Source organism: Physeter macrocephalus, chromosome 16 (genome assembly GCF_002837175.3).
Source record: "Physeter macrocephalus isolate SW-GA chromosome 16, ASM283717v5, whole genome shotgun sequence".
NCBI lineage: Eukaryota > Metazoa > Chordata > Mammalia > Artiodactyla > Physeteridae > Physeter > Physeter macrocephalus.
Window position 1 is genome coordinate 60,438,530 of NC_041229.1, and position 21,614 is coordinate 60,460,143.

General features: G+C 58.0%; 2 protein-coding genes across 2 annotated transcripts in view; one reads left to right on the forward strand and one right to left on the reverse strand.

The window, feature by feature from the left end:
* Positions 1-16,133, forward strand: part of NUMA1 (nuclear mitotic apparatus protein 1) — a 29,583-nt gene extending 13,450 nt beyond the window's left edge. The window contains exons 2-19 of the mRNA XM_055091370.1: positions 390-637; positions 928-1,045; positions 1,125-1,242; positions 1,559-1,699; positions 2,656-2,778; positions 2,932-6,330; positions 6,800-6,841; positions 8,333-8,401; positions 9,756-9,866; positions 9,951-10,169; positions 10,289-10,446; positions 11,721-11,967; positions 12,849-13,077; positions 13,744-13,880; positions 14,227-14,403; positions 14,560-14,676; positions 14,790-15,011; positions 15,394-16,133. Of these exons, the coding sequence (XP_054947345.1) occupies positions 390-637; positions 928-1,045; positions 1,125-1,242; positions 1,559-1,699; positions 2,656-2,778; positions 2,932-6,330; positions 6,800-6,841; positions 8,333-8,401; positions 9,756-9,866; positions 9,951-10,169; positions 10,289-10,446; positions 11,721-11,967; positions 12,849-13,077; positions 13,744-13,880; positions 14,227-14,403; positions 14,560-14,676; positions 14,790-15,011; positions 15,394-15,405 (5,887 nt within the window). The 3' untranslated portion in view covers positions 15,406-16,133. The remainder of the gene's footprint in view (positions 1-389; positions 638-927; positions 1,046-1,124; positions 1,243-1,558; positions 1,700-2,655; positions 2,779-2,931; positions 6,331-6,799; positions 6,842-8,332; positions 8,402-9,755; positions 9,867-9,950; positions 10,170-10,288; positions 10,447-11,720; positions 11,968-12,848; positions 13,078-13,743; positions 13,881-14,226; positions 14,404-14,559; positions 14,677-14,789; positions 15,012-15,393) is intronic.
* Positions 16,134-16,214: 81 nt separating this feature from the next.
* On the reverse strand, positions 16,215-19,978 carry IL18BP (interleukin 18 binding protein). The gene is given in 6 exon segments (XM_028501549.2): positions 16,215-16,772; positions 16,774-16,794; positions 17,027-17,174; positions 17,258-17,381; positions 18,035-18,241; positions 18,617-19,978. Coding segments are annotated over 6 exon segments (609 nt in total). The 5' UTR covers positions 18,639-19,978; the 3' UTR covers positions 16,215-16,685.
* Positions 19,979-21,614: the final 1,636 nt, after the last annotated feature.

A 21,614-nucleotide genomic window follows, 5' to 3' on the forward strand; every position in this document is an offset into this window, starting at 1 on the left:
CTAGAGGCTAAGCTGTTGACCAGCCCCTTACGTCATCAAGAGTGCTTGGAGTATCTTGTAGATCTGGGATGCCCTCCCCTGCCCCAGTACTAATGGGGGAATTGGTTGGGATCTGTCCTCGGCAGAAGGCCTCTCAGAGGCTGTTCTCTGTTTATGGAATTTCTTGCTTCCCTGGAGACTGTGCTAAAGTCCGTTCTCCTGGTGCAGCTCTGTAGAGGCAAAGGGAATGCACTCCTTTTGCAGCGATGGAGGCGGGGGAGGGCATAGAGAAATTAAGGCTTGGAGGAAGGAGAAGAAAAGCTTTCTCAGGGTCATGTCATAAAGCACGAGGTAGCTCTGCAAACAGAACCCAGGTGTTTGGGCCCCGCAGCCGGTGCTCACAACCATAGGGCCCAGCTCCCCCAGCCCTGCCTGTGGTCGGTAGCTTCAGCCCTCACGTCGGTTTCTGACCATGGCATCTGGACCATCTCCTTCCTCAGCTTCCTCCCAGGTTCTCCAGCCTCCCCCATGGGTGACATTCTGCAGACCCCACAATTCCAGATGAGGCGGCTGAAGAAGCAGCTTGCAGATGAGAGAAATAATCGAGACGAGCTGGAGCTGGAGTTGGCCGAGAACCGCAAGCTCCTCACAGAGAAAGGTAGATGGCTGGCCGCTGGCAGATGTGTGTTAACGGGCAGCATTTGGGATTTTCATCCGGGGAAGTGCTGGGCTTGTCTGAGGTGTGGCCCCTCTCTCTTCCGTGTTGTCCCCTCTGCTAGCCCGGGAGCCTAGAGCTCAGCCCTGGGCCTGTCAGGCTGACCTCCTGGAAGCTGGTTCTGTCCTTGCCACCCTCCTTCCTTTCCCTGGGATTGGATGCCTCCTCCTTCCTCCCCCTCCTCCCCTCAGTCCTGTGCTAAGTCTCCGCTTTTCTCCCCTCCTCTGGGGCAGATGCGCAGATAGCCATGATGCAGCAGCGCATCGACCGCCTGGCTCTGCTGAACGAGAAGCAGGCGGCCAGTCCGCTGGAGCCCAGGGAGCTTGAGGAGCTCCGTGGCAAGAATGAGAGGTACAGTGCTCCCTACCGTCCTTCCCACACCCGAGGCAGGGGAGATAAGCTCTTTCCTCACTGCTCCCCTCCCTCGCAGCCTCACCATACGGCTCCACGAAACTCTGAGGCAGTGCCAGGACCTGAAGACAGAGAAGAGCCAGATGGATCGCAAAATTAACCAGCTTTCTGAAGAGAATGGGGACCTTTCCTTTAAGGTGAGTGTTGAGGTTTCAACACTCACTCAGGTTTCCCCCACCTGGAAGCCCCTTGGCTTGAATTCGTCTGGAAAATTCCCCCAAAGAGGGTTGAGGAGAATGTCCTCATTCTGTAATTGGCTGCTGCCAGGGACCGGCTGGTAGCCCTAAGTTTTGATTTGTAGTCCTGAGTCAGAGACGTGAATAGTTGAGATTGGTTTGAGGAAGGTTGGAAGGCTAATGGGAGCCGTCCAGGCCCAGGAGCTCAGGGGGCAGATAGCAGTGGTGTTGACAGTTTTGACCCTGGGTGATGCGCGTTCCCTCTTGTCTGTCTCAGCTGCGGGAGTTTGCCAGTCACCTGCAGCAACTACAGGGGGCCCTCAATGAACTGACAGAAGAGCACAGCAAGGCCACTCGGGAGTGGGTGGAGAAGCAGACCCATCTGGAGAAGGAGCTCGGCACAGCCCTGCAGGACAAGGTAACCCTCTGCTTCGGGAAGTCAGGGCCACAGTCTTGACCACACACTCAAAGCTGAATTCCGTTTACCGCTCTATTCTTTGGGGCCTTTGGGGATTATGCTGACTACTTTTCAGGGCTTAACAGTGTGCTGTAATGGGCTTCAGGACAGTACACCTATGAATCCTGTCTCTGCTGTTTACAAGGTGTGGCTCTTGGACAAGTTACTTGACTTCTTTCTAGGCATCCTTTTCCTAAAATGGGAAAAAGAATGGGTAGCTGCCTCATCATCCGTTGTAAGGTAATGCATATAGAGCACTGAACATACATTGTCTGGTGCAAAGTGAGCTCTCAGTGAATTAGTTGCTGTTATTATTATTGCTACTAAGAATCCAGCTCTGCCACTTATTAATAACCATGTAGCCCGGGGGCAAGGCACTTAACTTCTGAGCTTCAGATTCTTACCCTGTTAAAAAAAAAAAAAAAAAAAAGGGATGGTAGTAGCTACCTCCCAGATCTGTTGGGTAGGTTAGAAATTCAGAGAGGTACCCAGCACAGTGCCTGGCCCATTGTAGGTACTTAGTGAGCAGTGGCATAAAGTGGGGCAGGGGACCAGGGGATGCTGCTGCTGTTGATGCTCAGACTGTTGGGATATTTTTAAGCTGGTGGGTTTTTGGATTATCTGAGAGCTGAGACATGACTGAGGAAGGGCATACAGTGAGGAAATCTGGAGTAAGCTCAGCAGCCTTGGGGAAGAAATGAGCAGGTCACTTGACTTAATTGAGCCCTGGTACTAGGGCTAGAAAGTCAGGTCTCTCATGGTCCCAGGTCCTTGGTTTCTGCAAGTTTTCCCCTAGGTCAGGGCAAAAGGAGATCTTGGTAATAGGGTCTTATGTTTTGTTGATGTTCAAAAGGGTTTGTGTGGTAATCCGGTGCCTGTTCCACTTCTGTTAACATGGGGCTCTTGTTTACTCCCAGAAATGCCTTGAAGAGAAGAATGAAATCCTTCAGGGAAAACTTTCACAGCTGGAAGAACATTTGGCCCAGCTGCGGGAGCACCCACCCCGGGAGAAGGGCGAGGTGCTGGGTGACGTCTTGCAGGTAGGATCTCAGGGGCAGGGGTGAGACCTGTGTGCTGGGATTGCTGCAGACCCATGTTCGCCCTGTTCAGGTTCCTGGTGGTCCTCAATCCCCAGAGGGGCCAGGGGGACCGAGGAGTCGTGCTGAGCCCCATTTGTCTCTTTATCTCACCAGCTGGAAACTCTCAAGCAAGAGGCAGCCACTCTCACTGCAGACAACACCCATCTCCAAGCCAGAGTGGAGGTGCTGGAGACTGAGCTGGGCCAGCGGGAAGCCAAGCTGCTTGCCGAGCGGAGCCACTTTGAAGAAGAAAAGCAGCAGTTGGCCAGCCTGATTGCCGAACTGCAGGGCTCCCTGTCCAACCTTGGCCAGGCCAAGGAAGAGCTGGAGCAGGCCTCTCAGGCTCAGGGGGCCCGGCTGTCTGCCCAGGTGGCCACGATGACCTCCGAGCTCGCCACCCTCAATGCCACTGTCCAGCAGCGGGATCAAGAACTGGCTGGCCTAAAGCAGCAGGCTCAAACAGAGCAGGCACGGCTCGCGCAGACCCTCCAGCGGCAGGAACAGGCCTCCCAGAGCCTCTGCCAGCAGGTGGAGCAGCTGAGCAGCAGCCTGAAGCAGAAGGAACAGCAGTTGGAAGAGGCCGCCAAGGAGCAGAAGGCCACCCGCCGAGACCACGCCCAGCAACTGGCCACTGTGGCCGAGGAGCGGGAGGCCTCTTTACGGGAGAGGGATGCGGCCCTCCAGCAGCTGGAGGCATTGGAGAAGGAGAAGGCCGCCAAGCTGGAGGTCCTGCAACAGCAGCTTCAGGCTGCTAGTGAAGCCCGGGACAGTGTCCAGACCTCAGTGACACAGGCCCGGCGGGAGAAGGCAGAGCTGAGCCAGAAGGTGGAGGAGCTCCATGCCCATGTTGAGGCAGCCCACAAGGAGCGGTGTGAGGCGCAGGCCCAGGTGGCAGCGCTGAAGGCCCAGCTGAGGTCTGAGCAGCAAAAAGCAACCGAGAGAGAAACGGTGGCCCAGGAGAAGGCCCAGCTCCAGGAGCAGGTCCGGGCCCTTGAGGAGTCCTTGAAGGTCACCAAGGGCAGCCTGGAAGAGGAGAAGCGCAGGGCTGCAGGCATCCTGGAAGAGCAGCAGCGATGCATCTCCAGGCTGGAAGCAGAGACCCGGAGCCTGGTGGAGCAGCACAAGCAGGAACAGAGGGAGCTGGAAGAAGAGAAGGCTGGGCGCAAGGGGCTGGAGGCCCGGTTACAGCAGCTCGGGGAGGCCCATCAGGCCAAGACAGAAACCCTGCGGCAGGAGCTGGCTGAGGCCATAGCCTCCCAGCGCGAGGCCGAGAGTGAGTGTGAGCAGCTTGCCAAGGAGGTGGCCACCTGGCGTGAGCGGTATGAGGACAGCCAGCAGGAGGAGGCGCAGTACGGCGCCATATTCCAGGAACAGCTGATGACCCTGAAGGAGGAATGCGAGAAGGCCCGCCAGGAGCTGCAGGAGGCAAAGGAGAAGGTGGCAGGGATAGAGGCCCACAGCGAGCTCCAGATCAGCCGGCAGCAGAGTGAGCTTGCTCAGCTCCACGCCAGCCTGGCCAGGGCCCTGCAGCAGGTCCAGGAGAAGGAGGTCAGGGCCCAGAAGCTCGCAGACGACCTATCCGCTCTGCAGGAGAAGATGGCTGCCACCAGCAAGGAGGTGGCCCGCCTGGAGGCCTTGGTGCGCAAGGCGGGTGAGCAGCATGAAACGGCCTCCCAGGAGCTACTCAAGGAGCCGCCCAGGGCAGGAGACAGAGAGTCGGAGTGGCTGAAAGAGCATCAGGGACGCCCGTTCTGCAGCACGCAGGCTGCACTGCAGGCCATGGAGCGTGAGGCAGAGCAAATGGGCAGTGAGCTGGAGAGGCTGCGGGCCGCGCTGATGGAGAGCCAGGGGCAGCAGCAGGAGGAGCGTGGGCAGCAGGAGAGGGAGGTGGCGCGGCTGACCCAGGAGCGGGGCCGGGCCCAAGCCGACCTTGCCCTGGAGAAGGCCGCCAAGGCAGAGCTTGAGATGCGGCTGCAGAATGCCCTCAACGAGCAGCGTGTGGAGTTTGCCGCCTTGCAGGAGGCACTGGCCCACGCCCTGATGGAAAAGGAGGGGAAGGATCAGGAGCTGGCCAAGCTTCGTGGGCAGGAGGCAGCCCAGGGGGCAGAGCTGAAGGAGCTTCAGCAAACTGTGGAGCGACTGAAGGAACAGCTGGCCAGGAAAGAGGAGGAGTGCCCACAGTCTCTAGGGACGGCCAGCCAAGAAGACACTTCCCGGTCGGGAGCCCAGTCTGAGGCTACTGGAAAGACGGAGCAGAAAGGCCCGGAGCTGGAGGCTCTGCGGGCAGAGGTGAGCCAGCTGGAGCAGCAGGTCCGCGAGTATCGGGAGAAGTCCTCCAGCCTGGAGCGCAGCCTCGAGGCTGAGCGCGCCTCCCACGCGGAGCAGGCCGGTGCTCTGGAGACTTTGCGGGGCCAGTTAGAGCAGAAGGCCCAGGAGCTGGAGAGCGGTCAGGACACCTTAGCCTCAGCCCAAAGGGAGCTGGCCACCCTCCACGCCAAGGCCCAAGAGCACAGCAAGGCTGAGGATGGGTGGAAGGCACAGGTGGCCCGGAGTCAGCAGGAGGCTGAGAGGAAGAACAGCCTCATCAGCAGCTTGGAGGAGGAGGTGTCCATCCTGAACCGCCAGGTTCTGGAGAAGGAAGGCGAGAGCAAGGAGTTGAAGCGGCTGGTTATTGCCGAGTCAGAGAAGAGTCAGAAGCTGGAAGAGAGGCTGCGTCTGCTCCAGGCAGAGACAGCCAGCAGCAGCGCCAGGGCTGCAGAACGCAGTTCCGCTCTGCGGGAGGAGGTCCAGACCCTCCGGGAGGAGGCAGAGAAGCAGCGGGGGGCTTCCGAGAGCCTGAGGCAGGAGCTGGCCTCGCAGGCAGAGCGAGCAGAAGAGCTGGGCCAAGAGTTGAAGGCTTGGCAGGAGAAGTTCTTCCAGAAGGAGCAGGCCCTCTCTGCCCTGCAGCTTGAGCACACTAGCACGCAGGCCCTGGTGAGCGAGCTGCTGCCCGCTAAGCACCTGTGCCAGCAGCTGCAGGCTGAGCAGGCAGCCACTGAGAAACGCCATCGAGAGGAGCTGGAGCAGAGCAAGCAGGCAGCTGGTGGGCTGCGGGCGGAGCTGCTGCGGGCCCAGCGCGAGCTCGGGGAGCTGGTGCCCCTGCGGCAGAAGGTGGCGGAGCAGGAGCGAGCAGCCCAGCAGCTGCGGGCAGAGAAGGCCAGCTACGCAGAGCAGCTGAGCATGCTGAAGAAGGCTCATGGCCTGCTGGCGGAGGAGAACCGGGGGCTGGGCGAGCGGGCCAGCCTCGGCCGGCAGTTTCTGGAAGTGGAGCTGGACCAGGCCCGGGAGAAGTACGGCCAAGAGCTGGCAGCTGTGCGTGCTGAGGCTGAGACCCGTCTGGCCGAGATGCAGCGGGAAGCACAGAGTACTGCCCGGGAGCTGGAGGTGATGACTGCCAAGTACGAGGGTGCCAAGGTCAAGGTCCTGGAGGAGAGGCAGCGTTTCCAGGAGGAGAGGCAGAAACTCACTGCCCAGGTGAGGCACCCAGCTCAAGCACGCCCCCAGAGAGCAGACCTGCGAGAGGGGGACATTGTCCCTCTGCATTCCTGGGCCTCCGGCTCCCACATGATTAGAGTGTCTTGTCTCCCCCCACTCACTGGGTGGCAGAGGAAGAGAGGTGACTGGTAGAGTTCATCTGTTGCCCCCCGTTGGCCTACAGAAAATACCAATAGCCTCTTCTTCTCCAAAGCCTCTGTCCCTGGAGAGTCAGGCTGCAAAGGCCATCAGCCCGTTGAGGCACACTGTTGTGAGGAGGCGCAATTGCAGTGGAGGCCCCGAGAGCCACCGGCGACTAGAATGAGCCAAGCTAGCATTTACAAAAATTTTTAGACGTCTAGTTCTATGGGGGGAAGATTAGAGCCTCGGTGAGGTCAGCCTGGCACCAGGGCCCGTGCCTCTTTGGCCCCCATCTCATGCTGTCTCCGTTGCTCCTCCCCACGCACAGGTGGAGCAGCTAGAGTTATTTCAGAGAGAGCAAACTAAGCAGGTAATGCCTGAGGTCCTCGCTAAATGCTGGCTCCTTAAGCGGTGACTGGCCTCGGTGCATGACCCCGGCTGCAGCTTGCCTCCGCTGGCTCCTGTTGTGAACTGTTTGTGAAGGGGGCAGGGTCAAGCCGTGGAACCCAGGCCCAGGCCGCCCCAGAGTGCGGTGTGCTAGGCCCTCTCTCAGGCCTCATCCCACCCATTCCAGGTCGGCCTCTCCACTTTTCTGTGCTTTCTTCGCTTGTCAGGGATGAGGGGTAGGGTAGGCTTCATCTTTCCCATCCCAGATCCAGCGACAGACTGCTCTTGGGATTCCCAGACCTCCAAGTCCTGCTCCGAGTTTGGGTACTCAACTGTGGGGACTCGCAGGATGCCCATGGGCCTTGTTTCACACAGGCCCCTTCTTTCCCACAGAAACCAGAAAGATGATGTGCGGGAGGTCCCCACAGCTTAGGGGGGTTGTGAGCTCAGGATGCATGCCCATCACCCTCTGGGGTTTTAACCCCGAGCATGAAATAGAGATGTCTGGGAGTAGGAAGGCCAAGGTTGAGAGGAGCAGGAGGGGCTTCCACAAGACATAGGAGGTGAGGTCTGGCTGCCTCGCCCTCACAGGGATCTCTGTGCTGCCCTAGACGTCAAAGCTATTGAACTGGTATTTAGTGGGAGCACCCTTTCCACCACCCCTCCTACTCTGTCACCTCGGGCCTGCTGAGGAGTCCGCCCTTCTCTCCTCCCATCACCTCCTCCGAGGAGCCTGAGATGATGGGGAAGGTCAAACTGAATAGCAAACAGTTAGCAATGGAGCCCTTGCCTCTCGCCTTTGCTGATCACGCTTGAGCTCCTGGAATGCCTGGGGGAGCCAGGAGTGTTTGTGGCTGTTACGCTCCCTCTCGTCCCCTCCCTCCCTTCGCTCTTCCTCTGTGGGAGTGGGGTGGGCTTGGAGTACATGTGCTGCCCCTGCTGTCCTCTTCCAGCAGCCTGACCCCCAGTGCTAATCACAGCAGCCACACCGCTAGCGCCAACCCTAACGGCTTGTGGATATTGGGAAGAGGTCCGAGCATCTGACTTTTGCTCTGGCAGTTTCTGGGAGGAGGGGGGATGGGTATTCATTGAGTACATCTGCTGGAGTGGTAGACTGGGTCCCCTGGTCCTGTCCTGCCCGGGAAGGTTGGGGCTGGGAGCGGCAGCGGCAGTAGGGGTGTCAGTGGTGGGATGTCAGCTCCCGAGTCGGCTCTGCTGTCTCTGTCTCTGCAGGCGGGGGTTGGAGGCGAGCACAGGCAGGTGGCTCTTGGCAGCACTTGAGTTGGGTCACATCACTCACGTCCTGCTGACCAGCTTGGGCAGCAGGCCGTTCCCTAATTAGAGGCCAGAGAAAGGACATGAGTTCTTTTTCCAGGAACACTGGGGACTGGTCTGGGGAAAACCCTGTAATTTGTCTGGACATCCAGGGGAAGGCCTTCTGAGTCTGTCTTCTCCTTTTCCCTTCCTGCCCCAGGTGGAAGAACTGAGTAAGAAGCTAGCTGACCATGACCAAGCCAGCAAGGTGCAGCAGCAGAAGCTGAAGGTGGGACAGCTGGTGGATGGGCCTGCCCTCTGCTGGCCTCAGGTCGAGCGGGGAGGGAAGGTGCTAAGCCCCTGGGTTGGGGCACCCTGGGGCCTGGCAGCCTCAGGAGCCCTGCCTGTGCTTCTGGGAGCTCTTGAGGAAAGACCAGAGTGGCTCCCGACCCACAGACCTTCACTGTCTGCTACAGTAGCCACTAGCCATGTGTGGTTATTTAAATTGAAATTAAATTTAAAAATTCAGTTTCTCAGTTGCACTAGCCACAGTTCCACTGCTCAGTAGCCATGTGTGGCTAGTGGCTGCCGTACTGGACAGGGCAAATCAGAACATTTCCATCACTGCAGAAAGTTCAATTGGGTTGCACTGCTAAATCTCAGGGAGGAGCGTCAGTAACGTTTAATATTACAATGCAATTTAATATCCTTAATGCTTTCAGCGATGTCACCTTCTTTGGTTTAATATTTGCTTTTTTGCAGCTCTAGGCTTCACAGCTTTTAGTTAGGGGCAAAGGAATTTGGCACCAGTGGCCCTGGGAGGGTCACAGGAGTTGGTGGGAGCTCAGAGCTTTGTTTCCCCAGCTCACTGCCATGTACTACTCCACACCATGTCACAATTACGTGATAAACAGATGTTTATTACACTCTTCTTAGGGGCCTTCCTGGTGCTGGGAGATGTGGAGAGGTAAGGCTGGATGGCCCTGTCCAGTGCCTGCTACAGATGTAGTATTTGCTGGTGTTGTAGGTGGACAGAGAATCCGCCACAGGCCCTGCTCCCCAGGAGTCTATGGTCTGGATAGGAGGCAGTGCCGGCATCATAAATGAGCCCACACAGGCTTTGGAGTCAGGTGGACCAAGGTTCAAGTCTTACTCTGCTGTTTAGTTACTGTGACCCTGGTCAATTTGCTTTCAAGCTCTGAGCTCAGTTTCTTCATCTCTGAAGTGGAGATAGTTAGTTCCTAGACTGGTTTTGAGGAGAAATGAATTCATGTGTCCTCAGAGAGCACACATGCTGCGTGCCTAGCTCCATGCTCTGCACCCTGGTGTTCCCTGGGGATCGGTGCCCTTCCTCCTCCAGGAGACTGTACTCATGGAGAGAGAGTGAGATGGTTTGTGCCTGGTCTCAAAGAAGCAAAGGCAGGCTGCCAGAACTTTTCCAGAAATGGCATTAGCTGGACAGGAAAAGCTCGTATAGAAGGTGCACTTCAAGGGGTGTGTGGTGTTTTGGTAGGCTGGAGTTGGGAGCGGGTAAAAGGTCTTTTTGTGTGTCCTGAGAGGACAGGCATGGAGCCCAGGAGGCTGTGGATTAGGGTAGAGCAAACAGACCAGCAGCCCTGATCAGCCTTGCTCGTGCTTTCCAGGCCCAGGGAGGTGAGAGCCAGCAAGAGGCCCAGCGCCTCCAGGCCCAGCTGAATGAGCTGCAGGCCCAGCTGAGCCAGAAGGAGCAGGCGGCTGAGCACTACAAGCTGCAGGTGAGGAGCCTGATCCTGCCCACCTGCCCTCCCGGCCTACCCCACTCCAGCCCCACCAACCCACCTGCCCTTCCGCCCACCCAGATGGAGAAGGCCAAGACTCATTATGATGCCAAGAAGCAGCAGAACCAAGAGCTGCAGGAGCAGCTGCGGGGCCTGGAGAAGCTGCAGACAGAGAACAAGGAGCTGCGGGCTGAAGCGGATCGGCTGGGCCGGGAGCTGCAGCAGGCCGGGCTGAAGACCAGGGAGGCCGAGCAGACCTGCCGTCACCTCACCGCCCAGGTGCGCAGCCTGGAGGCACAGGTAGGGCTCTGGCTGCACTTGACGCCCTCACCTCTGTCATACTGGGCCCTGTGTCCTCCTCTCCTCAGCCACCCCTGCTTAGGCCTCCCTTCACTCTCCCTCGGCCCTCTCCTTCCCAGGTTGCCCATGCTGACCAGCAGCTTCGGGACCTGGGCAAGTTCCAGGTGGCGACTGACGCCTTAAAGAGCCGGGAGCCCCAGGCTAAGCCTCAGCTGGACTTGAGCATTGACAGCCTGGATCTGAGCTGCGAGGAGGGGACCCCACTCACTATCACCAGGTCAGGAGGCACCCTTCCTCCCTCCGTCTGTTGTCCATTGAGCGCCCACTGTTTATCAGGCTGTATCCTGGGCACTGGGGCTGTGAGATAAATAAGACGTGAACCCTTTGCCCTCTGGAAGCTTATTAGAGAAGAATAAAGAAAGTATTAGAGGTATTAGGCCAGATGTTTGTATATAGCACAGTGTGGGAGTAAATAAAAATGAGTGGTCAGAAAAGGCTTCATGGAGGCTGTCACTCCTGCTCTGAGTCTTGAAAGAAGCCATAGGGGTGTGTCTGATGGACGGAGGAGAGTGGTGAGAGCAGAGGCCGAGAAAGAGCCTGGATGGGCTGGAACATGAAGTTGCAAGGGCTCGGGCCAAGCCCCCGAGGACCAGCTGGACTCCCCACTGAGTGGGGGGTGAGCACATGGTCAGGTTTGCGTCTTAGAAAGCCTATTAAAAACAATAAATGTCACAAAAAAAACCCACAAAACAATAAATGTGTTTTTTATAAATGTTGAACGCTTATGTGTGTCAGACAGTTATAAACACCTGAAAAGTATTAATTCATCTATCCCTTAACAACTCTGAGGAAGAGTCTATGATTATCTCCTTTCACAGATGAAATTGGGGCAGAGGGGGCGGTCACTTGCCCAAGGTGCCACAATGGCAGGGCTAGGCTTGAACCTGGGCAGCCTGGCTCGAGTCCTTGCTTGTCTCCACTCTGTGTCTCTCAGAGGCTGTTGTAAGTCTAGGTGAGAGGGAACGAGGCAGGCAGGGAGGGGCGTGAGAGTGGAGTACGGTGTGGTTAGGAGAGCTATCAGGAGACTCGCCGATTGGGCTTGGCAGGAGAGGGAAGAGGTAGGATTGTGCCTGTGTTCGTGGCTGGGGGCTTGGGTGGAGGCTGCCCCTCCCAGCTCCTGCTTGATGAAATAGGAGATACAGGAGGAGGAGCAGACGGTGGACTTGGTTTGGGACATGTTCGTTGTGGAATCCATGGGGGAGGTCTGGGGCTGTGGATATATGGGGTCTGGGGAGCAGGGTATGGGAATTGCCAGTATTGAGTTCAGAGAGCCATGGAGTGGATAGGCTCACCAGGGATGGAGAACGGATGGATGGAAGGCCAAGGTCAAGGACTCTCCTTGTTACCTTTGAGAAATCAGAGAGGGGGTGGTGTGCTTGATCTGGTCTTCTTGTAATAATAAATGTAGGACTTGGTCGCTTTGGAGCAAAGGGATGGACAAAATGCCTTGTAGCCCCAGGAAAGGCACCTCAGCAGATGTTTTTCCCACAGCAAGTTGCCTCGTACGCAGCCAGATGGCACCAGCATCCCTGGAGAGCCAGCCTCGCCCATCTCCCAGCGTCTGCCCCCCAAGGTAGAATCCCTGGAGAGTCTCTACTTCACCCCCATCCCCGCTCGGGGTCAGCCCCCCCTGGAGAGCAGCCTGGACTCCCTGGGGGATGTCTTCCTGGACTCAGGCCGGAAGACCCGCTCCTCTCGTCGGCGCACCACGCAAATCATCAACATCACCATGACCAAGGTCAGGTTGCTGCAAGTGGGGCTGCAGGGTAGCAATGCTTGCTTCCTCTCAAGGGCATCTTTCCATCAAAACAGCCTCAAGAAGCAGGCAGGGCTGACCAGTCTATACCCACAGATGGGAAAGCTTAAGGGCGGTGACTTGCTTAGGCCTCTTGTAGAAAGGGGCAGGGCTGGACTTGGCTGCCTGTCCACTGACTCTAAGGCTGCCGTCCTCTCCGTGTACAGCAGTGACCCTGTGCAGGCTCAAGGGAGACAATGTGGAGAAGTTGCAGTCCAGCCCGTGCCTCCCCGCACACCCCTGGGTACACCCTTGGGTAGCCGAGATGCGTTGTGGTTGCCCAGTGGGCTGCCTGCCTGGCTGGGGACTCTGGTCCTTGTTTCCGTAGCACTAGGAGGTTGGGGAGGAGAGGAGGGGGGCACCTCTGCTGGGGAGAAGCTGGAGAAGTTCTAAAAGATGGTCAGGGCCCTGGCACGCTTTGGCGGAAGGACACTGTGGGATGAGCCCGACAAGCTCAGGAGATGTGGGTTCCAGCCCCAGCTCTGCCGCTTCCTTGCTTTGTGCCCTTTGGGCCAGTCACTTCATTCTTTTTGCACCTCACTTCTAAAATGGTCTGATGCGCTCTGCCTTCCCTCCCTCAAAGCATTGTTAATAGACTCAGTGGAAAAATGGACAGAAAAGAGTCTTGACAGCCTCAGCAGCTTGTGTGGGATTCTGGCAACAAGGCCCATTTCTTGCAGAAGTGCAGCTAAGGACCCCATGCAAAGCAGCGTGGACACGTGCAGCTGTGGGGTCTGAGGCGCTTTGGGAAGGGGAAAGGGAGGCTTCTTAATGGGGTGTCAGGGCCCCCCTCCCTACTACAACAGGTGCATCCTCTCTTTCAGAAGCTAGACGTGGAGGAGCCAGACAGCGCCAACTCCTCCTTCTATAGCACGCAGTCTGCCCCTGCTTCCCAGGCCGCCCTGAGAGCTGCCTCCTCCACCCAGTCTCTAGCCCGCTTGGGCTCTCCCGACGATGGCAACTCGGCTCTGCTAAGCCTGCCTGGCTACCGGCCCACCACTCGCAGCTCCGCCCGCCGCTCCCAGGCTGGGGTGTCCAGCGGGGCCCCTCCAGGTGAGGGGACTGTGGGGACTTAACACACCCAAAGATTAGACTGGAAGCAGAGCAGGGAAGGGACAAGCTTTTAAAAACCCAAGGCTGGCTTCCTGGCCACCGCCCAGCACCTCACCTGCCTCGCCTCTCTGCAGTCTGAGGGCCTTGCCTGTTGTTCATCAAGGGGCTGTGCTGGGCAGTAACACTGATGTCATTCTCAGCCAGGCTGTAAACCAGAAACACACGACGGGCCTGGGATTTCCAGCACAAGAGTGCTGCCCAGCTGCTGTCAGGAGTCCTCCAGGCCCCTTCTCAGGTGGGAAGGGGCTGCCAGAGAGGCCAGACTGGCCTGGGAGCTACCCTCAGATTCTTTTTGGAGGCTCTTGGCTTCAGGGACCACTCTGGGTGTCGATTCCTGGCCCTCCATTAGTTTCTCTTGGTGTCACAGCCTCTGCATATGACCCCAGGGAGGAAGCAGTGAGCCAGTCCCCAGGGTAGAGATAAGTCTGTGAGCCCCGAGCCTGTATCTGCAGCACTGAGCAGAGCAGGACTCTGGGGTGTTAGGCTTGAAGTTCAAGGGCTATGGGTGGATGGGAGTGGTGGCAGCAAAGGCTGGCGGGATGCTACCTCCACCACCTCCTCCTGGCCTTCCAGCCCCACTTGCTCCAATTTCCTCGCCCTCCACAGGCAGGAACAGCTTCTACATGGGCACTTGCCAGGATGAGCCTGAGCAGCTGGATGACTGGAACCGCATTGCAGAGTTGCAGCAGCGCAATCGAGTGTGCCCCCCGCACTTAAAGACCTGCTACCCCCTGGAGTCCAGGGTGAGCTCTGGGGTCCCCTGCCATGGACCTGCCCATGTTGGCTCACCTCTTCCTCGTCATCCCACCCCAGGGCCCTGGCCTGCCGAGGAGGGTGACCTGCTTCCAGTCACATACATAGCTGGCAGGGAGGGAGCTCAGGGGTGAAGGTCCTTTGGGTGGGCAGGAGCTTGGAGAGGTCTCTTGGGACTGCTCTTGTGGCCATCGTGCAGGGTGCAGGTGGGGAGCTTTTTGCGATAGGAAGGCTCTAGCTGCTCCACCTGCTAGGCCAGTGAAGAGAGTTCTGCGGCGGTCCTGCTCCACCTCCAAACAGCTTGGCTCCACCGACCACTTTTTCTACCCCACGCAGCCTTCCCTGAGCCTGCCTACCATCACAGATGAGGAGATAAAAACCGGTGATCCCCGGGAGACCCTGCGCCGAGCCAGCATGCAGCCAACCCAGATAGCTGAGGGCGCTGGCATCACCACCCGGCAGCAGCGTAAACGGGTCTCCTCAGAGCCCCACCGGGGCCCTGGCACCCCCGAGGTGGGTGACGTCGGCTCCCATGTCTTTTCCAGCAGCCACCACGTTCGCAAAGTTGATAAGCGGGGAGGCTCCCGGCTCAGAAGGGGGACGGGTGCTGGTTGGACACGGTCCACTTGTCCTCTTGAGCTGTCGGCTTAACTGTCCTCTTCCCCATAGTCTAAGAAGGCCACCACCTGTTTCCCACGCCCCATGACTCCCCGGGACCGACATGAAGGGCGCAGACAGAGCACTACCGAGGCCCAGAAGAAAGCAGCTCCAGCTGTTGTTAAACAGGTTAGTCAGGGGCTGAAGGGAGACCCTGGAGGGGCCTTGCTGGCAGAGCCCTGGAGCAGCAGGTTGGCCTGGGAGGCCAGTGGCGTCCCCAGTTTGACAGCCCCTCCCTACAGGCTGACCGCCGCCAGTCGATGGCCTTCAGCATCCTCAACACACCCAAGAAGCTCGGGAATAGCCTCCTGCGGAGGGCAGCCTCGAAGAAAGCCCCATCCAAGGCCTCCCCCAACCCCCGCAGTGGGACCCGCCGCTCTCCTCGCATCGCCACCACCACAGCCAGTGCCGCCACTGCCGCCGCCATCGCCGCCGCCACTGCCACCCCTCGGGCCAAGGGCAAGGTGGAGGCACTGACAGGGAAGGGAGAGGGTTTGGCTCTTGGGAACCTGGTAGGAGCATGGGCACCCCCCGCCAGCCACCCCAGGGGCTGCTTCCAGGCAGGGCTGAGCTAGGCTGCTGGAGGGTGGGGGCTGAGAGCAGGCGCTCCCGGCCTGGTTAGCTGCTCCTTACCGAGGAGAGGACACGACTCCATTTCTCCCGAGAGCACCCAGAGCTGCTCAGGCACAGCCAGCCACTGGTGGTAACCTGAAGGTAGACGGGTTCAGGGCCACACCAAGGAGGGGACCCTAGTCTGGGTGTGGGGGGCAGGGGGGTTTCCCCAGCCCGCTGGTGCAGCCTGGCACCGAGTCTCCTCCACTGAGTGACTGTCTCTCTCTCTTCCAGGCAAAGCACTAAAGAGCCGGTACCAGTGAGTGGCCCCACCTGTGTCCTTGATGCTGCCCTCCCTGGTCCTTCTCTTTCTGTCCCTTTTCAGTGCCTTCTCTCAGCTCCCAGGCCAACAGTGGCCAAACCCCTACAGACAGTGACGCCTGCCCACACCCCGGCCTGGTACCCGGACCTTCGCCAGGTGAACAGGTGTGTCCTCAAGAGTTGGCCCGGAGCCTAGATAATCTGGGTCCTCTCCCTGCCTCGCCTCCTGATGTTTTCTTAGAGCAGTCACTTCTCCAGCACCATCACAACCAGATTTGGGGCTGGCTTTGAGTGGCTGGGTCCTTGGGCCCAGTCATTCCTCCTCTCAGCCTCTGGATCTAGAAGGGACCGACCATTGGAGGAACAGGCCCTGGTCCCTGCTGCTCCCGGTGGCTGGGCCGAGCAAGGGCCCTTGCTTTTGAATTCCAGGACTGGGCACTGACCTAGTGGGAGCGCCCCACCCCCAGGTGCTCCCATCCACCCAAGGGCACAGTTGCCCAAAGGATGCTCTTTTCCAGGAGAAATGGACCCTGTGCCTCGGTGGGGGGGTGGAGGACGGGGGTGGGGGCAGCCTTCAGTGGCAGCTCATCCCCTTCCTTCCCCAGATTTCACTGGGGTGGGATTTTGGAGTGATGGGAAGGTTTTTAAGGGCCAGGGATGGATCTTTTCTAAATGTTATTACTTGTAAATAAAGTCTATTTTTCTCCCTTGGATGCTGAGATGCCTTGATCTGTGTGGGAAAAGCAGGGAAACCTGGGCTTTTTAGAGCAGCGTACCTTTGTCCCTGTGGAGACTCCAGACCCACATACCTTCTCTCAAATCCCTTCTCCAGGCCTTTCTCAGGCCACAGGATCTTCCCACACTCCATTTCTGGCCTCTGCTCCTGAGGAGCATTATGGGCCGGCCTCTTCTCTTCTGAGGGCCTGTGTCCCCTGAATCTGGTTTTGTCTTTAGCTTCTGAGTGGCATTCTCTCTCCTCTTCCCACACTCCCTCCTCTGACAGGCCACATTCTGTGAGTAGAATGATGGCCTACAGGATAAATGACTGGACAGACATCAGTACGCCACCACTGAAGATCATTTATGAGCACCCGTCGTAGGTCTTGCTGGGGTGACAAGAGATACAGCCATGGGTCAGAAGCAGCCTCTCCCCACATACCTTCCCAGGGACAGTCCATTAAAGGAAACAAATACAACATTAAGTAAGTCGATACAGAACGTGGCCTGGGCTGAGAGCGTGTAGACCTCAATGAAGAGGTGGCATTTCAACCAGGCTTTGGAGCTTGGGGTTCATTATCAGGATGGTGAGGCTGAGGGGACTTGCTGGAGGATGGGGCTTCTTGTGTCGGTGGGTACGCTTGTCTTCAGCCCAGCCTGGGGGAGTGAAGCAAACAAGGATCAGGGCCAAGGTGGGAGGGACATCCCTTGTCACTTTCCTCCAGGCCATGCCTCCCCTGCCTGAATCCTGTTCCTTTTAGTTTCCGCCTCAGGCTTGGGGAATTGGTGGGCATTAGCTGGAGGCTGCTGTGGACAGAGCCCACCCTTTCCTCCCCATGCCAGAGCAGAGCTCCTCCCGTCCCTGGAGTCCCTCCCTCGGGTTCCTCACCCAGAGCTGGGCCAGGACAAGGTGACGCTGGGCAGTCTGCCCAGGATCCGAGAAAACACAGGAGAAGTTGGTGTCTCGCAGGGCGGGGCTCAGCTCCTCCAGCACCAAGGCCCTCCATAGCTGGGTCCTCGTGCCCCTGTGCTCCCGCCTGGAGCAGAAGAGAAGGAAAGGCCATGAAAGGACCGTAGGAGGAGGCCTCCCTCCCGCCGGCCTCACCACCGCGCCCCTCACCTGGTGCTGCCCTCCCGCAGCCGGCCGGGGAGGTGCTCGATGAAGGAGCTGTTGCCCAGCCAGTAAAGGATGCTGAAGTGGGGGAAGCGGCTGCAGGCGGTACAGGACAAGGTCAGCGTTCCATCTAGGGACACGTGTGGCTGTAAACCCGTCTGTACAGCAGACCCTCCCCTCTGCCACGCTGTGGCCTGCCCATCCTGCCCAGCTTCCCAGCTGCCATGATTCAGGAACCTGGAGCGGACAGTCTGTTTAGGGGAAGTGCGGTCATCTACCAGGGGACCCCGGCTGAGTAAGAGGAATTTGGAGACGGGTCCTTGGTCTAGGTCCTTGACTCCTGAGCTTGCTTCTTCAGAATGACCCTTTCTAGCACCCAGCTCCAGTGACTAGGAGCCCTGGCTGAGGAGACATCACCAGTAGGCCACCGCTCCTCTGAGGAGGCCAGAGGGCAAGTGGGCTCTGGGAGGAGGGGCTGGGCTTGCAGCCACTGCAGTCAAGGCTCTGGGAGTCCGCTGACTGTTCCTTCTGTCTGAATCCTCTCCGTCCCCTTTGACAGGGAGCATCTTGGGAGCTGCGAGCTGAGCCCTGTGCCACACTGGCGATGCTGGCGGGGAGAGGAAGTCAGTGCTCAGCCAAGCTGACCTGGTTGGTGGTGGACTACATGACAGAAGGTTGGGGGACAGGTGCTCAGAAGCCAACCCCACCCTTGGTGCCTCCGTGCCCTCAGCCCGCCCTCTGACCACCGTGCCCTCCTGGGCTCCCATCAGAATGGCTCCTTACTCAGTAAGACTTCCATTTCCGGCCAGGTCACCTCCAATGCAGGGCACTGCTTAGCTGTCGGGAGCGCTGGGGGCCGGGAGGGGCAGGTGTCCTTTGCGATCCCAGCTGAAGCAGTGGCAGCTGTAGTGGCCTGAGGCACAGGTGTGGCTCTGGCCAGGTGGGAGACGATGTGGGCACAGAGGAGCAGGGCCCAAAGAGGGCTGGGGTCTAAAGAAAGGACAGTCACAGAGGTCAGCAGCTGTCTGACCTCTGGGGATTGCTTGGCATCCTAGCTCGGATCTTGGCTGGAGAGGGAGATGCTGCCAGGATGTAAGTCTGGCAGAGATTCTTGGGCTCTGCCCAGGGAACAGGAGAGGCAGAAGGACCCCTCAAGCCCCACCTCTTGGCCCTTTTTGAATGGAGCGCAGGGAGACCTTGGAATGGAGCCAGAGCCACAGCATCCGGGCAGAGGCCGAAAACAACCGCACAGCAGCTGAGGGGAGCCCACCTGGGGGTGAGGCTCAGGGCCAGCCACATGGCTCCACCCTGGTCTCAGGCTGCACCCCACCCCTCCACCCACACATGCACAGCCCCAGGTCCCACCTGGAATCCAGTTCTGTCTCATGGTCGTGATGCGTGTGTCAGGAGCTGGCGCGCCTGGATCTATATATCTGTGACAACTTCCTCCTCTCTGGGGGAGGCGGGGGAGGAGATGGTGAAAAACTGCTTCTCCCACGTCTTCTGAGTGGCTTGCTTAGATCCCAGGCATACGTGTGGCCTTCTTCCTGTGGACTCCACAGCCCCTCCCTACCTCTGATTTTTCAGTGGGCTGCCAGGCACTGCTATTTACTGTCCTGTCCACCTGTCCCAACTGACAACTCCTGGAGGACTGGCATCGGGCATAGGCTAGAGCTCTTCCAGCCCCTAGAAACAAAGCCAGGGGATCCCCACCCTCGCTCTTATTACCATCAACATTATACTGGTTACTAGTCCAATCTAACCCCTTCATTACAGGCATGGAAACTGAGGCCCAAAGAGAACCAGGGACTTACCTAGTCACAAAGGGAAGTAAAGTTCTCTCCACTGCCAGAGCTGGTTCTGGGAAGGGCAGGATATATAGTGAAATCCTTCTAGGAAAGCACTGTCCTCTCCCTTCTATTTCACTTTCAGTTTCATTTAACCAGGGAATCTAGAGCAGGCCAGGCTCTGGCTACCAAGAGAAGGCACACACACATGACAGCAGTCTGAACCCAGTCCTTAAGGTTCCTGCACACTGCACCTCTTCCTGAGCTGGAGTTCACAGTGGCCAGGAACCTTCTTGCTAACTCCCAGGCCCCCCGCTCTCCAGATGGTATCAGCCTGGGGTCTTTAACCTTCCTCAAGCCCACCCTCCCAGGGGCACACAGGGCATGAACCAACGAAAGAGTCTCTCACACATGAATTCTTCCATCCCAGCCAATGGTCAGGATTTCGCTGTCCACCTTTGCTCTTCTACGTGAACAGGTCTCCTGCTTCTTCCTTCACAGCCACACCAAATTCAAAGGGACAGCTCTCCTAGTCACTGGAGACGCCAAGCTGGATCACTCTGACCATTTCAGACTCCATGTCACACCAGCCCATCCACATCCTGGCCTTTCTCAGGCTCCCCACCTCCCTCCAACCAGCAACCCAACAACCACCCATCACTCCCATGAATCCTTCTCACTTCTGTCCTCTCAGCCCCTTGGCCAGAGCTACAGATCTAAGTTCACCAGGAAGTCTAGATTCCCCCTACCTGGCTCGCAGGAAGCCCTGAAAAACCCTCCTTTCCGGAACCCCCCCTTTTCGGAGCTCCACAGCTCAGCTCAGCTGCGTCTGGCCCCACATGAGCCACACCATGGGAGCTACACTGAGAGCACCTCCAGGCCTCGTGGGCAGGAACCTCTCAGACAAGCCGAGCACTTGGAACACAAGCTGGAGCGCTGGACCTAAGGGGAGGAGAGGGCGCTTCCCAGGGTAAGAGGGAGCATACTCAGCACTGGCTTGAGCAACTGTGAAGGACCAGACCTAAGTGTTTGGGATCAGGAGGATGGGATGCTGGGGACAGAGCCAGGGAGGCCAGGAGGTGGAATTAGGTTTGGAAGATGTGTCAGAACACTGCTGCAATCCCAAGGGTTTTGTGTGCGTGTCGTGTGCATGTGTATGTATAAAAACCAGACTCATTCCCAATTAGACGTGGAGACTAAAAGTCAACTCCTCTTCTCCAGGGCTCTAGCTGACATTTTCATCTTCTCAGTTCCTCCCCCGACCGCCTGCCCCAGGAGCTTCTGTCCTGTTAGATGCAGAGAAACTCCTCCCTAGGAACACCAGTGTCTCCAGCAGTTAGGTCAGGAGGCAAAGCTGCCCAGGACTTCAGAGACACAGTCCTTTGGGGAAGGGGGTGGGGATGCGAGGGAGAGGAGGCAGGACTCTACATGTGAGTGTAACCAAGGCCAGAGTCGGGCTGCTGGGAGGTCATGGGACTCAGGACTGTTGAAGTATGAAGAGACAGCCTTGGACAGCCTGGCCTCGGTTCTCACATGAGCCTGACGCAGGGGTAGGGGGGACAAAAGTGAAAGGATGCTCCCTGTTGCCATTCCACTCTCTGAGGATGAGCCCACTGGCATGGGGACCTCAGAAGCCACAGCTGGGTAAGAGAAGCCAAAGCTGAGAGTGACCCACGAGAGGGGTGGTGGTGGCAGGGCACTGACCTCAGGTGGTGAGGACAGTCACCCAGCGATGGCACAGGGCACCTTCTGCTACAGGATGAAAGCCCGGCATTCCACCTTGCTCAGGGATGTTGGGCAGGGCCAGCCACCCCCAGGCCCTGGCTCTCAAATGGGAAGAGCAAGAGACAGCAAGGGCCAGGCACCCACGGGGACTGCAGGGAAAGAGGTGGGAAGAAGAAAAGCAAGATGGATGTTCAGCTTTCCAACCCAGCTCACGGAGCTTTATTGAGAATGGATGACAAGATCCTGCTTGGTTCTTACTGCACTTGAAGGGCCATATTCCCTAGGAACCCAACACGGAAGGCCCACGTTTGCCCTCCCACTTCCTTCAAAACTCCTAGGACCAGAGCTGGGGCCTACCTGGAACCCCTTTTCAGAACCCATACTTACCTGGGCCTGACCCTCTTCCCACCCACCTCACCACTTGTGTTGCCAGGCCCAGGCAGGACTCATGGATGACAAGGCTGGCATGAGGATATTCCTTGGGCTGGGAATCCCCTGGCAGCTTCAAGGGAACAATGTCTGACCACAGGAAGAAGTCTCACATCTGTCATAGTTCTTCTACCGCACGCACGCACGCGCGCGCGCACACACACACACACACACACACACACGCACACACACTCACTCTCTCTCCAGCTTTCAGGGAAGGAAGTGATGTGGCAGTGGCCTACAGCACGTCACCACTTCTGGGCAGAGGATCAGCTTGCACAAGCGGCCCTCAATCACCGCTGCCAGCAGTAACCTCTGTGGCCCAACTATGTATAGATGGTCTCTGTTCTTGGCTGAGTACAGCCATGCTTAGTGGCAGGTTCCCCAAGCTGCTACAGCTCTGGTCACCCCCACACAAATCC